This window comes from Lampris incognitus, chromosome 7 (assembly GCF_029633865.1).
Source record: "Lampris incognitus isolate fLamInc1 chromosome 7, fLamInc1.hap2, whole genome shotgun sequence".
NCBI classification, from domain to species: Eukaryota; Metazoa; Chordata; class Actinopteri; order Lampriformes; family Lampridae; genus Lampris; species Lampris incognitus.
The window spans coordinates 16,447,387-16,459,625 of NC_079217.1; the positions used below are offsets into that span (position 1 = coordinate 16,447,387).

The 12,239-nt window shown below is 37.4% G+C and overlaps 1 protein-coding gene across 2 annotated transcripts in view; it reads right to left on the reverse strand.

Annotated features, from left to right (window-relative positions):
- The window catches only part of synrg (synergin, gamma), a 78,472-nt gene that overhangs the window by 54,735 nt on the left and 11,498 nt on the right, over window positions 1–12,239 (reverse strand). For both annotated transcript variants that reach the window (XM_056283062.1, XM_056283061.1), the window contains exon 4: window positions 10,425–10,552. In XM_056283062.1, the coding sequence (XP_056139037.1) occupies window positions 10,425–10,552 (128 nt within the window). The remainder of the gene's footprint in view (window positions 1–10,424; window positions 10,553–12,239) is intronic.

The window sequence follows — 12,239 nt, forward strand, 5'->3', positions numbered from 1 at the left end:
TCATCCGCTGGTATTGTTCTTTTGGACACAAGAGACATAAACAAAACTTCTCTAAACTTCTATTCTGATCTTTACTCTTCTTAATGTCCCCCAGATATTTGGGACCACAACAATCCTCTTGACAATATATGTTACCCTGTACTAGATAAAACGTTTTCCGGCAGCTTCGGTGGACCAAATTCACTTCTTGAGATCCAAGAAGCCATAAAATCCATGCAAAATGGCAAGTCCCCTGGGCCTGATGGCTATACAGTGGAATTTTATAAAGCGTTTTCCCATCTTATCTGCCCTGAATTACAAAGCATGTATAATGAATCATTTTTGAATGGTAGGCTGCCAGAAACACTATATCAAGTTTCTATTTCCTTGTTGCTTAAGAAGGATGAGGACCCACTTCTTTGTAGCAGCAGGTGACCAATCTCACGTCTGAATGTGGACCAAAAGATTTTAGCCAAAGTGCTTTATAACTGTCTTCGAAAAGTGGTCCCATGCCTGATATCGACTGACAAAACAGGCTTTATGCAGGGGAGGCATTCTCTTTAACACAAGGCGATTGCTTGACATAATTCATACACGAAGCTCTAAATCCCCCGAATTCGTCCTTTCGTTGGATGCAGAAAAGGCCTTCGATAAGGTAGAATGGACTAACCTTTTTTTTGTTCTGGGAAAAACTGGGTTTAGTAAAGATTTTATTTTGTGAATTAAACTTTTATATTCAGCCATTGTAGCTTCAGTTATCACCAATGTGCACTCACCTTTCTTTCTTCTCAAACGTGGCACGAAATAAGGTTGCCCTCTATCCCCAATGCTATTTGCGATTGCCACTGAACCCTTAGCTATTTGGCTTCGTAGGGAAGCAGGGTTTGAGGGTATTAGGAGAGGTGGGATCACCCACAAAGTGTCCTTGTACATGAATGACTTACTCTTGTATATATCTAATCCAACCTCTTCCATTCCTGTGTCCTTGTACACGGATGACTTACTCTTGTATATATCTAATCCAACCCCTTCCATTCCTATTATTATGTCTATACTGGAGCAGTTTGGTAGATTTTGAGGCTATAAACTGAATTTTCAGAAAAGCCAACTTTTTCCTATAAACCCAATTGCCACAAGAATGCCTCATTCACTCTTTCCTTTTAAATGGAGGGATAGTGGGTTTAAATATTTGGGCATTTTATCACTAAATCATTCCCTCATATTTTCAAGGAAAATTTCCTACCTTTATTAGAACGTTGAAGAGAAGATTTTAGCCATTGGTCCACTCTGCCCCTTTCGCTGGCTGGCCATATTAACCTTATCAAAATGGTTCTCCTACCCAAATTCTTATACCTCTTCCAAAATATCCCAGTATTTTTTAGGAAAAGCTTCTTCACAAAATTAGACCAGACTATATCCTCCTTTCTATGGGGAAACAAACCATGGCACATTAAGAAAGCGTATCTCCAACGGCCTAAGTCAAAAAGTGGGATGGCCCCTCCAAATTTTCTTAATTACTATTGGCATGTAATATTCAGAAGCTTCTCTACTGGCCCAACCTAGAGAACACCCCTCTTTGACCACAAATGGAGATGTCCTCTTCCCAGCAGTCTCTTTATTCTTTCATGTGTCCAGGCTTACCTATTGTCTCTGTTGTCAGCTCTATGCCCAAAGTTATGCACACTATAAAGATCTGGACGCAATTCAGGAGGCACTTTGGTCTTAACAGGCCATCCTCTCATTCCCCAATATGTCGTAACCACTTGTTTAAACCATCATGTATTGATCTCACCTTCCAAACCTGGTTTGACAAGGGAATCAAAACTGTCGAAGATCTGTACAGCAAAGGGACTTTCTCATCATTTCCAGACCTGTGTGAAAGATTAAATTTGCCTAGATCTCATCTATTTCGGTATTTCCAGGTTATACATTTCTTACAAAAGCAATTTCCAGAATTTTCAAACCATCCTACTCATTCGGAAATTGATTCCATTCTCTCTTTGAATCCCAATGTAAAGAGCCTAATTTCAATTATACATACTGAAATAGATTCCATTAAGTCCGAGACTCTTAACCATCTTAAAGTTGCTTGGGAGCAGGATTTGGGTGTGGAGCTGACAGATGGGACGTGGGACACTGTGTTGGGGCTAGTTCACACTGCCTCAATATGAGCTAGACATAGTCTTATACAATGTCAGATCTTACATCGCGTTCATTATACTAAAGCTAGACTAGCAAGGATATTTCCTGGTAAACGTGATGCATGTAACTGTTGTGGACAATCACCTGCAGACCTGCTTCACATGCTGTGGACCTGACCTCGCTTATTTGAATTCTGGAGAGACATTTTTAAATCCTTTGGGGATATATCTGATGTGGACGTTCCACCTGGTCCTCTTACGGCCCTGTTTGGCATTCTCTCTAGGACTAACACTCTCCTGTGTCTTAATAGAATTGTCTTTCACCTCTGTTTTAGCTCGATGTTTATTACTTTTGAAATGGAAACATGTATCACCAACCTACCCACAGTAGATGGAACAAAGATGTGTTATATTACATCAAGTTAGAGAAGATTAGATTTTCCCCGAAAGGTTAAATGAGAAACTTTGAAAAAACATGGTCACCTTTTCTGGACTATATAAAGACCTTAACAGTTGCTCCAGACAATGGGGATAGCTAAAGCCACAGAAGGTTAGAAAGAATATTCTGCATACATACACATGCATGCACACACAGTGTTGCCCCCCCCTTTTTTTCTTTTTCTTTAGGGGTCCATACATGTACTGCAAGAATCCTATTGTTACTGTAATGGCATGACTTTGAACGAAATTCTGTCTTTGATATGATTGTTCCCAGTACTAAATTTTTTCCCATGGAGGGGAGGGAAATAGGGAGGGGATGCATATGCTTGATTGTTTGTGTTGTTTGAAAAAATGGCAAAACCCAATAAACAGACTTTAAAAAATGAAGGCAATCTTTGATAGGATTACCCAACCTCTTATGTATGAAAAACTCTTTTAATCCCTCCTCACCATATACGCCTTTTCTCCCGCGCAGAAATCCACTATTAAGCTCTTGATGTACAAATTACATCAGATTCCAGCAGTTTCATCATGTTTTGTTTTGGGTTTTTTTACCCCAAATAACGAACAAAAAACAGCTTGAAGGGAAATTGCATGTTTTGGTGGGATTTACCTTTAAGGCCCAAATATTGCTGTTAGCAGCAGAGTTCTTGTGAACATTGCCAGATGGCTACCATAGTGGTCCACGCAATGCACAGTTTTACAAGTCTGTTTTAAAATACCTGATTTTAACAATATTAAAATAAACAAGTATTTTTAAAGGTACTATTTAAAGGATTATGCATGTTGTTTCATAATAACTATCACCTGATAAAAAGTACTGCACAAAATCTTTGAAAAACTGATAAACTCGTTGCTTTGTACTTAATCGGTACTCATGCCCATACAGATGAAACTTTGGTTAATATAAATCTGCTTAGAGATGCAGTTATGTGCAGAGACATTAATTGTAAATATGAAGCATAGGAGGGATCTCTGCTGCATGTACGTTGGTATTGTTAGTGCTTTGTATGAGGGCAGTAAGCCCTACTACAAGTATAAAAATAAGACACATACATCAGGCCTGGTTGGAACAGGTATGTAGTTGGGTATCATGAAGAAGCCCGTGAAGCCTTTAAACCACGGGCTATGGCAGGTATACCCAGACAAGGGCCTGCACTTGAACACGTGAAGCTCACTAATGCAAGATACATGTATGCTATTCGCTTCATTTGTAAAAATGAGCAAGCCACGAGGGCAGATTCCATGGCTAAGAAGCTGCTAGGGAACAATGCTGCTAATTTTTGGAAAGAAGTGAGAGTTCTCAACAACTGGAAAACATCTCTACCATGCACTGATGATGGTATCTCTGGTACAGACAATATTGCTGAGTTATGGCGACAGCATTATCATACCGTATTCATCTGTGTCCAAAGTGATCTCTATAAGATGGGCAATATTGAGAGGGATGATTCAATGGTGATCATGTCACATGAGGTATACCAAGCTATAAACAAGCTGTCTGTTAACAAGGGAAGTGGTTTTAGTTTAGTTTAGTTTAGTTTAAGTTTTATTCAGTCACCAACAATTAACAAATGTTTACAATACAAACAATGTACTCAAAACAGTGACTGAAAAGGCACAGGCAGAAGCATAATAATTATATTTAAGCCTGTCCTTTAGATCATATTACTACTGAACACTTTGATTTTGCCAGTCTGAGGATAGCTCCTCTGCTTGCTGCGTGTCTTACTGGCTTTATGATCCATGGTTTGTTACCAGACTCAATGTTGTCTGTTCTGTTAGTGCCAGTCATTAACAACTATCTTTAAGCTGGTAAAGTATGCAGCCTAGCTAACTACAGGCCTACAGCTCTAGCCAGCATACTGTCAAAAGTCCTAGAAAGAATCCTGCTGGATAGAGTGCATGAGTTTATCAACTCAAAGGATAACCAGTTTGGTTTTAAAGCTAAACAGGGCACTGACTTATGTATATATGCCTTAAAAGAAATTGTTAACAAATATAGAGGCCAAAATCATCAGTTCTTATGTGTTTTATTGATGCTTCCAAAGCATTTGATTGTGTTAATCATAGAAAGTTGTTTGTTAAATTGTGTCAAAGAGGGGTCCCTATTGTGAGAATTCTGGCTTAATGCTATGCCCACCAGACTATGCAAGTGAAATGGGGTAATAGCATTGCCAGCCCATTTGGGGTTAGCAATGGTGTCAGACAAGGGGGAATTCTATCTCCAGTTCTCCACAATATACACTGATGAGTTGTCCAAGCAGTTGAAAGCCTGTAACACTGGGTGCGTGACTGGTAATACCTTGGTGAACCATATTATTTAAAAATGCGGATGATCTTGTCATCCTTAGTCCCTGTAGCGCTAGTCTCCAGCAGCTCCTTAATATATGTTCTGTGTATGGTGTGGAGCATGACATCAAATATAATGCTAGTAAGAGTGTTGTCATGATCTGCAGAACCAAAGAGGTCAATTATCTAAAATTTCCTGATTTTAAATTGTCTGATTATAATCCTGAGGTATGTAATAAGGTGAAATATCTTGGACATTATATTACTGAATAAATAAAAAATGATGATTATATTTAAAGGCAATGCCGCATGATGTATCCACAAGCAAACACTCTCTCACGCAGGTTTGGTATGTGTTCAGTTAGTGTGAAGATGTCTCTGTTCAGAGCATATTGTACACCACTTTATACTGCACACCTGTGGTCAAACTACAAAAAAGCAAGCTTACAGAGACTTCGAGTAGCTTATAATGATGCAATGAGAATACTACTGAAAAAGACCTAGACGGTGTAGTGCAAGTGAAATGTTTGTCGCTGCAGGAGTCAATACTTTCCAGGCTGCTCTAAAAATCTCATGTATAAATTCATTTGCTGGCTCAATGACTCCGATAATGTAATCATCATGGGTTTAACTGATATAAGATTCAGTTCCACAAGCTACCAAACCCGGCAGTGGTACCATTGGTATAGCTGCCTTCTTGTAAGACACTGATTTGTTCCTTTTATGTTATTTTATTGTGTTTACTTTATGTATTGTCTAAGGTTTATCGTTTACCAGTGGTTCTTATCTTTTGTCTTTGTCTGTTATGGACCCTGAGTCTGCAACAAAGTTTTGAGTTGAGTTAAAGTTTAAGCATAATGTAAATTATATAAATGGAGAAACCTGTATGTTTTTCAAATCCCAATGACTCCCATTTATATTAGACAAAGATAAAAACGTTTTAAACATTTTAAAACATTTCCATTTCAAATAATTTACTACACAATACTGGACCATTTCATGCAAGCTTAACATATAAACTCAAGTGTGAAGAAAATGTTTGATGGTATTGACTTTCAAAATCTCACTGTGCTCCATTGTGCTTTTGTGTGTGTCTGTGTGTGTGTGTGGGGGGGGGGGGGGTCCTTGTGTCCTTTGTCCTTGCGTTGATACCTGTCCTTGAGCCAGAGCACAAGAATTTCATTATATTCTAATACATGAATACATGACATACACACTATGCTGAACGCACTGTACCTGTCACACACACACACACACACACGAGAATACTGCAGAATTATGAGAGCTGCTGCCAAAATTTCACAAAATCATGAATATCAATAGGTTACTAATGATTTTCACCCGCGCACTGTGTGAGCACGATAACACCCTATGCTATCGTAGAATTGTTTTAAGTCATCGACTAGCGTATCAAATCCCACAATCCTCCCTCTCCTCATTCTTCAAAGGACATCTAGGTGAAAGGTACTTAAGAGTAGCATAGCTCCTTTAAAGAATAGGGCAACGCGTATATGGCAAGCTGTTTCAACATTTATTCCTCAAGAATTACTAGTAACTATTCTAAAGTTACTAGTATTTATTCTTTAGTTACTAGTAACTAATCCAATCCTGACTAGTATCTATTTCAACTTTACTAGTTTTTTGTTTTTTTTTACATGGTGATGCCGGTTGCGTGGCTTGGGTCCTAGGCATCTGGACACTGCTTGGTATCCTGCACATCATATTCTTCATAAATTTCATAATTCCATTACAATTGCGTTATCCTCTTTCAATGTTGTATTCTGTCAATTGTGTTAACACAACATCCATTGCACGTTGCCTGTCTTGGGAGAGAGATCCCTCCTCTGTTGCTCTCCCTGAGCTTTCTTCCTATTTTTTCTTCCGGTTAAAGAATTTTTTTTTTTTAGGGAGTTGTTCCTTAGCCGATGCGACGGTCTAAGGAGAGGATTTTGTGTCGCTGTAAAGCCCCTTGAGGCAAATTTGTAATTTGTGATATTGGCTTATACAAATAAAATGACTTGACTTGACTAGTAACTATTTATTAGATACTAGTACTTAATCTTTAGTTACTAGTAACTTCTCCAATGGTTACTAGTATCTATTTCAGTTTTACTACTAACTATACATTAGATGCTAGTACTAATTCTAGTAACTATTCCATTTTACTAGTACAATGTTTTAGATACTAGCACTTAGATTTCAGTTACTAATAACAATTCAGACGAAAGATATCCCAAACCCAGTAAGTAAAGGTAACATTGACAATGTGATAGCTACATGGCATGTAAACTGGCTGCTAAATATTAATGAGGACCACACCACACTAAATACATTGTTATGTCGAGTTCTGCCTGCCCGCTGAGAATTGCATGCACCTCACAGGACATACACCTCTGACGAATAACGCATTCACTCTGTAACTTTATTTCTAGAAATCTATGAATTAAATGGTTTTATCAGCACATATTTGGGGCTGTTTTGGCTTGACAGTGTGAATTTCATACATTTAATAATGACCCAATCTGAAATAATAGGGGATGCATTATTCAGCAGCAACAATCAGTTCTGCCAAATAACGGATGCACCCCTTATCACTCAGTAATGACAATTCAAATCAACGTTTGATAGGAATCAAATGGTTTTATCAGCACATACTTTGCTTGATCGATTTTGACAAGAGTGATTTGACACCCCAGATTCATTTTTCTGCATTTAAAAATCTCATTTTAATATAACCATCTGAAATCCTATTCTTAAAATTTCATCGACAAAGAACACAGGAGAGTTCACCCTAATAAATACTGAGAGAATAATCAAGGAAACCTTGTACATTTCAGACCAATCACCCCACAGGAGAACAAGGCAGATAATCAAGTCAAGCCAATTTTCTTTGTATAGCTCAATATCACAAATTACAAATATGCCTCAGTCGGCTTTACAGCAATACAACATCCTGTCCTTAGACCCACGCATTAGATAAGGAACAAAGAAAAACAAAAAACAAAAAAAAAAAAAACCTTTAAAAGGGAGAAAAAATAGACAAGTTCCATTAATTTTATAATGGACATTTGTGTTATGATATTTAAATAAACCATGCACCAACAGGGAAATAAAAGCCTCTTGTCTATGAGACCGGTCTCTTGAGATCTCCAGCCAGCTCACAAAGGGGGGGGGGGTGTCTTTGAGCATGACTATTGGCTGGTCAGCAGTTTGTAGAGCTTTTTAACTCCGAAAATGTTGGGAGTAAATTTGGTCTGGTAGTTTTTGCTCCCACGAGGTGCATGCAATTCTTGGCGGGCAGGCAGAACTCAGCATAACACCGGACCAGGAGAGCATGCTGGATGTCTGCCTCATGTTTATGCATTGAGCCATTTGAATAAAGATATCTCCAAATGAAGACAGCGCCAAATAGATTCTTACTAGTTGTTGTTCGAGTTGAGGATATCTCAAATTTAATAGACACTAGTCATTATTCTGGTCTAAGATATCAACTATTTGCTTCTGACAACTCACTAATCAAATCTTGACTAGTGTCTATTTCAGTTTTACTAGTAACTATTCATTAAATACTAGTACACATTCTTTAGTGACTAGTAACTATTCCAATAGTTACAAGTATGGATGAAATGGATGAAATGATATGGAACTCCACTGTTCCACAGAGAAAAAGCAACAGCACCACAAGGAGAGAGACAAAAAGGCTCAACCACCACCACTTTCCCCTGTCTACACTGCACCAAAGTATGCGGATCGCGGATCGGCCTCTACAGCCAACTCAAGACCCACAAGTAGATAACCCAACAGAGAGGACAATCATACTCGCGTCGAGTGACCACCGATGATGATGACGGTGGTGACAAGTAAAACTGAACTAGAAAAATGCTTTTCCACAGAAAAAGCGTGTGAATGCTGAGCTGCTGAAAGAAATCGCGAAAGCATTGCTGAAAATGGATAAATAGGAAAAGTCAGAAAGTCACTAACCTACCTGAAATACCTGGAAACTGAAATGTGAAATGGCTGAATATTTCAAAAGTTTTAAAGGTATAAAAAACTGAAAAATTTGCCATAAAGTGCTAAATACGTAAATAGTTTGATTGTTGAACGGTTTCTGTAGTTTAAAGTATGAAAAAGTGGAAGTGGTGCCACTAATAAAGAACTGCAAAGCAATAGTGTGAATGCCCAGCATTCACACTAATTAGGCTGGTAGTTGAGTTTCTAATTGATATGTGATGTCACAATAGGACTGAACATTCTAACAGGCAAAGTGTATGGCAGAATTGCTAAACTTTAGAGCTGAATCGTTCAAAAACTATAAAATAACTTTAAAACCTGAATAGGATTCTGAAAGAGCTCAATGTCCTGAACTGTTTAAGCTTTAAATGGGGTTTCTAGCTCAAAAAATGAAGGAGATACAGTTCAAAGGTGATGAAGGGTTTCAACCTTTCCCCATAGACTTCCATTGTTTTGAAAAAGTAGAAAAAGCTTAATATGTCTAAAAATATAAAAGATTTCAAAAAACTGAAATGTGAGCCCTAATGGGCTTAAAGAGATGAATATTTTGATACCTGAATGGTTTCAGTGGCTAAAAGTATGAAGGAGTAAAAGAGGTGGAAAGGTTGCAAAAGTCCCCCATTGACTCCCATTCAGAAAATGGCTGAAAAAAGTTGAATATTTCAAAAAGTTCAAAAGGTATGAAAAATCTGAAAGGGGAGCAATAATGTCCTTAATGAGTTGAACATTTTGATAGTTGAATGGTTTCAGTAGCTAAAAGTATGAAGGAGCTACAAAGTGTCAAAAAATGGGCGGAAGAAAACTAAATAAATAAATAAAGAACTGCAAAGCAATAGCATTCACGCTAACTAAAGAACAAGTACTAGTATCTAATGAATAGTTACTTGTAAAACTGAAATAGATACTAGTAACTATTGGAATAGTTACTAGTAACTAAAGAATAAGTACTAGTATCTAATAAATAATTACTAGTAAAACTGAAATTGATACTAGTCACAATTGGAATGAGTAACTAAAGAATAAGTAACAGTAACTTTAGAACAGTTACTAGTACGTCTTGAATAATTAATGTTAAAATGGCTTGCCATAGTGCGTAATGTGTGTGCATAGCGAGTGTGTGGTTGAACGAGTGGTTGTCAAGTGACAGTGAAACATCAAAATTAATGGTTGTAGTTGGTCCACAGTGGACTTTAGAAACTTTTATCTTTAAGCTTTTTGGATGTTGTTTATTTATTATCTGCTCCAGCTTTTCCAACTTTTTGTACAGAGATATGGTAATAATAATGGTCCAAAATGATGTGAAATTGCATATTTTTCATTGAAAACTATTAAATGTTCTTGGCGGAGGACCCCCAAACCTCCGCCACATTCATGCATTGAAGTCTTCCAAAAACCTAGGGAAAACACTGAAGTTTTAAGCTGTTCTGATGCCCGTGAATATGAGCCGGCGTCACATGTTTGTGGACCAATGGCGCACACAACAGCACCGCTGCTGAAAAAAATTATAGGGGAAATGCTGCAGAGCTGGAGAATCGTGATAAGAAAGAGAACAAGGCTTACTGGTGTTCCTCAGCCATCTGCTTCTGCATGTCAGCAGTGTACTGGGGCCCAGGGGCCCTCATGCCCATGAACTGTGGCTGGCCCATGAACTGCATCCCAGGGGTCTGCATCCCAATGGCCATCCCACCCTGGTTAGTAAAACACACATACGCAAACACACATACACACACAAAGTGGTTCAGCTCATTATTATTCCAACCATGGTATTCTTTTCATTCAATATTAAGTGTTCACAGCAGCAGGAAACCAGTGCAATTCAAAGTAACATTAATGGACAAAAATCTCATTAAAACTTAGCAGCCTGCAAGGAGTGCTTTTTATGCACTGATGTTCAAAGCAATTTGTAAGCAGATGAATTTGGAAGCAAGCACGGTCATATGACCCCTAAAACCCTGCATTTTGCTTTGAATCTATATCACCCTGTTTCAGGTTTAGGTCTATGTATTCATTAATGGCAGCCAGGGTTTTTAACCACTGCATATTGATTGTTATTTTAGAAAACAAGATTTAAGCAGTATTTCTGTGACAAAAAACTGAATTTCATCAATTAAATGCATTTTGCAATAAACAGCATCTGAAAAGATGTAGACTTCAAGCATTTCTTACTTTTCAAGCTAAAATCCGATGATGTCTGTGACATTTATGTCTGACAATTCCAGCATAAAACAAGTTTTGAATATATTTTGCATGCTTGTAAGGAGTTTAGTTGCTTCTATGTTATTTGTAAACACAGAACAAAATACACCTTTCAAAATCCAAAGGAAGAAAAGGGATAGATTACCCCGCTCAATAATCTATGTATGCATACCCTTAACTGATAGTCTCAGCATAAGTTGGGGCCTTAGGTGATTGTATTGCCCAGATTGTATATTAGAATACAATCCGGGCAATACTCCTTAAGCAAGATGGCTTCTATGTACAGTTTTGATGCACTTTTTTACTTTCGTCTGCAAAAAAGTCTAGACAAAAGAACACTAAAAACCAATGCCACCTGTTATAATTTATAAATATGAATAAAGAATAAACAAATATCATAACAACATACTTTTTTTTTCAATAAGTGCTTGCCAGAGTTTCTGTTTTTTCCCTCTTAGTTGGCCCAGAAATGATAAATGTGCAAATACAACTTCCAAGTTTTCATTTTCTAGCGTAACTTGATTGATGGGCTCATTTACTTTACATTGCATTCACAGAAATTTGAATCAGTTCATCTGGACACAACATTTATTGAGAGAAATGTTTCATCACTCATCTAAGTGACTTAGATGAGTGATGAAAGATGGATTATTGAGCATGCACAGTTAGGAATTTATTCACAAAACCCCCCCAAAAAACAAACAGATGGAAGGCAAAGGAAAACAAAAACACCTTGTTAAGATGACATAACATCACCTAGGGACCCAATAGGAAAAGATACTCCCAAAATAAATAAATAAACAAATAAATAATAACAATCAAGATGATAAACAAAAGAAATCTCTAAGGTGTATTTAATACCAACTGGCCCAGGTCCCTATTCCTGTCTCAAACTTTAAGGAATCAGAGCATCAGTGAGGTTTAAAACAATTAAACAGCTAAACTGCTTTTTCAGATAATTGTATGTTTGCCAATATACGATCCATATCGTCACCTTAAAATAACGGCCTAAGTCATATTTTCAAGTTTTTCAAAAAACAGAATAAACTGAAACGTCATATTTTCAAGTTTTTCAAAAAACAGAATAAACTGAAACTGAAACAAAATTTGTCAGTTTATTCTGTTTTTTGAAAAACCTGAAAACATGACTTAGGCCATTATTTTAAGAAGATGACAATA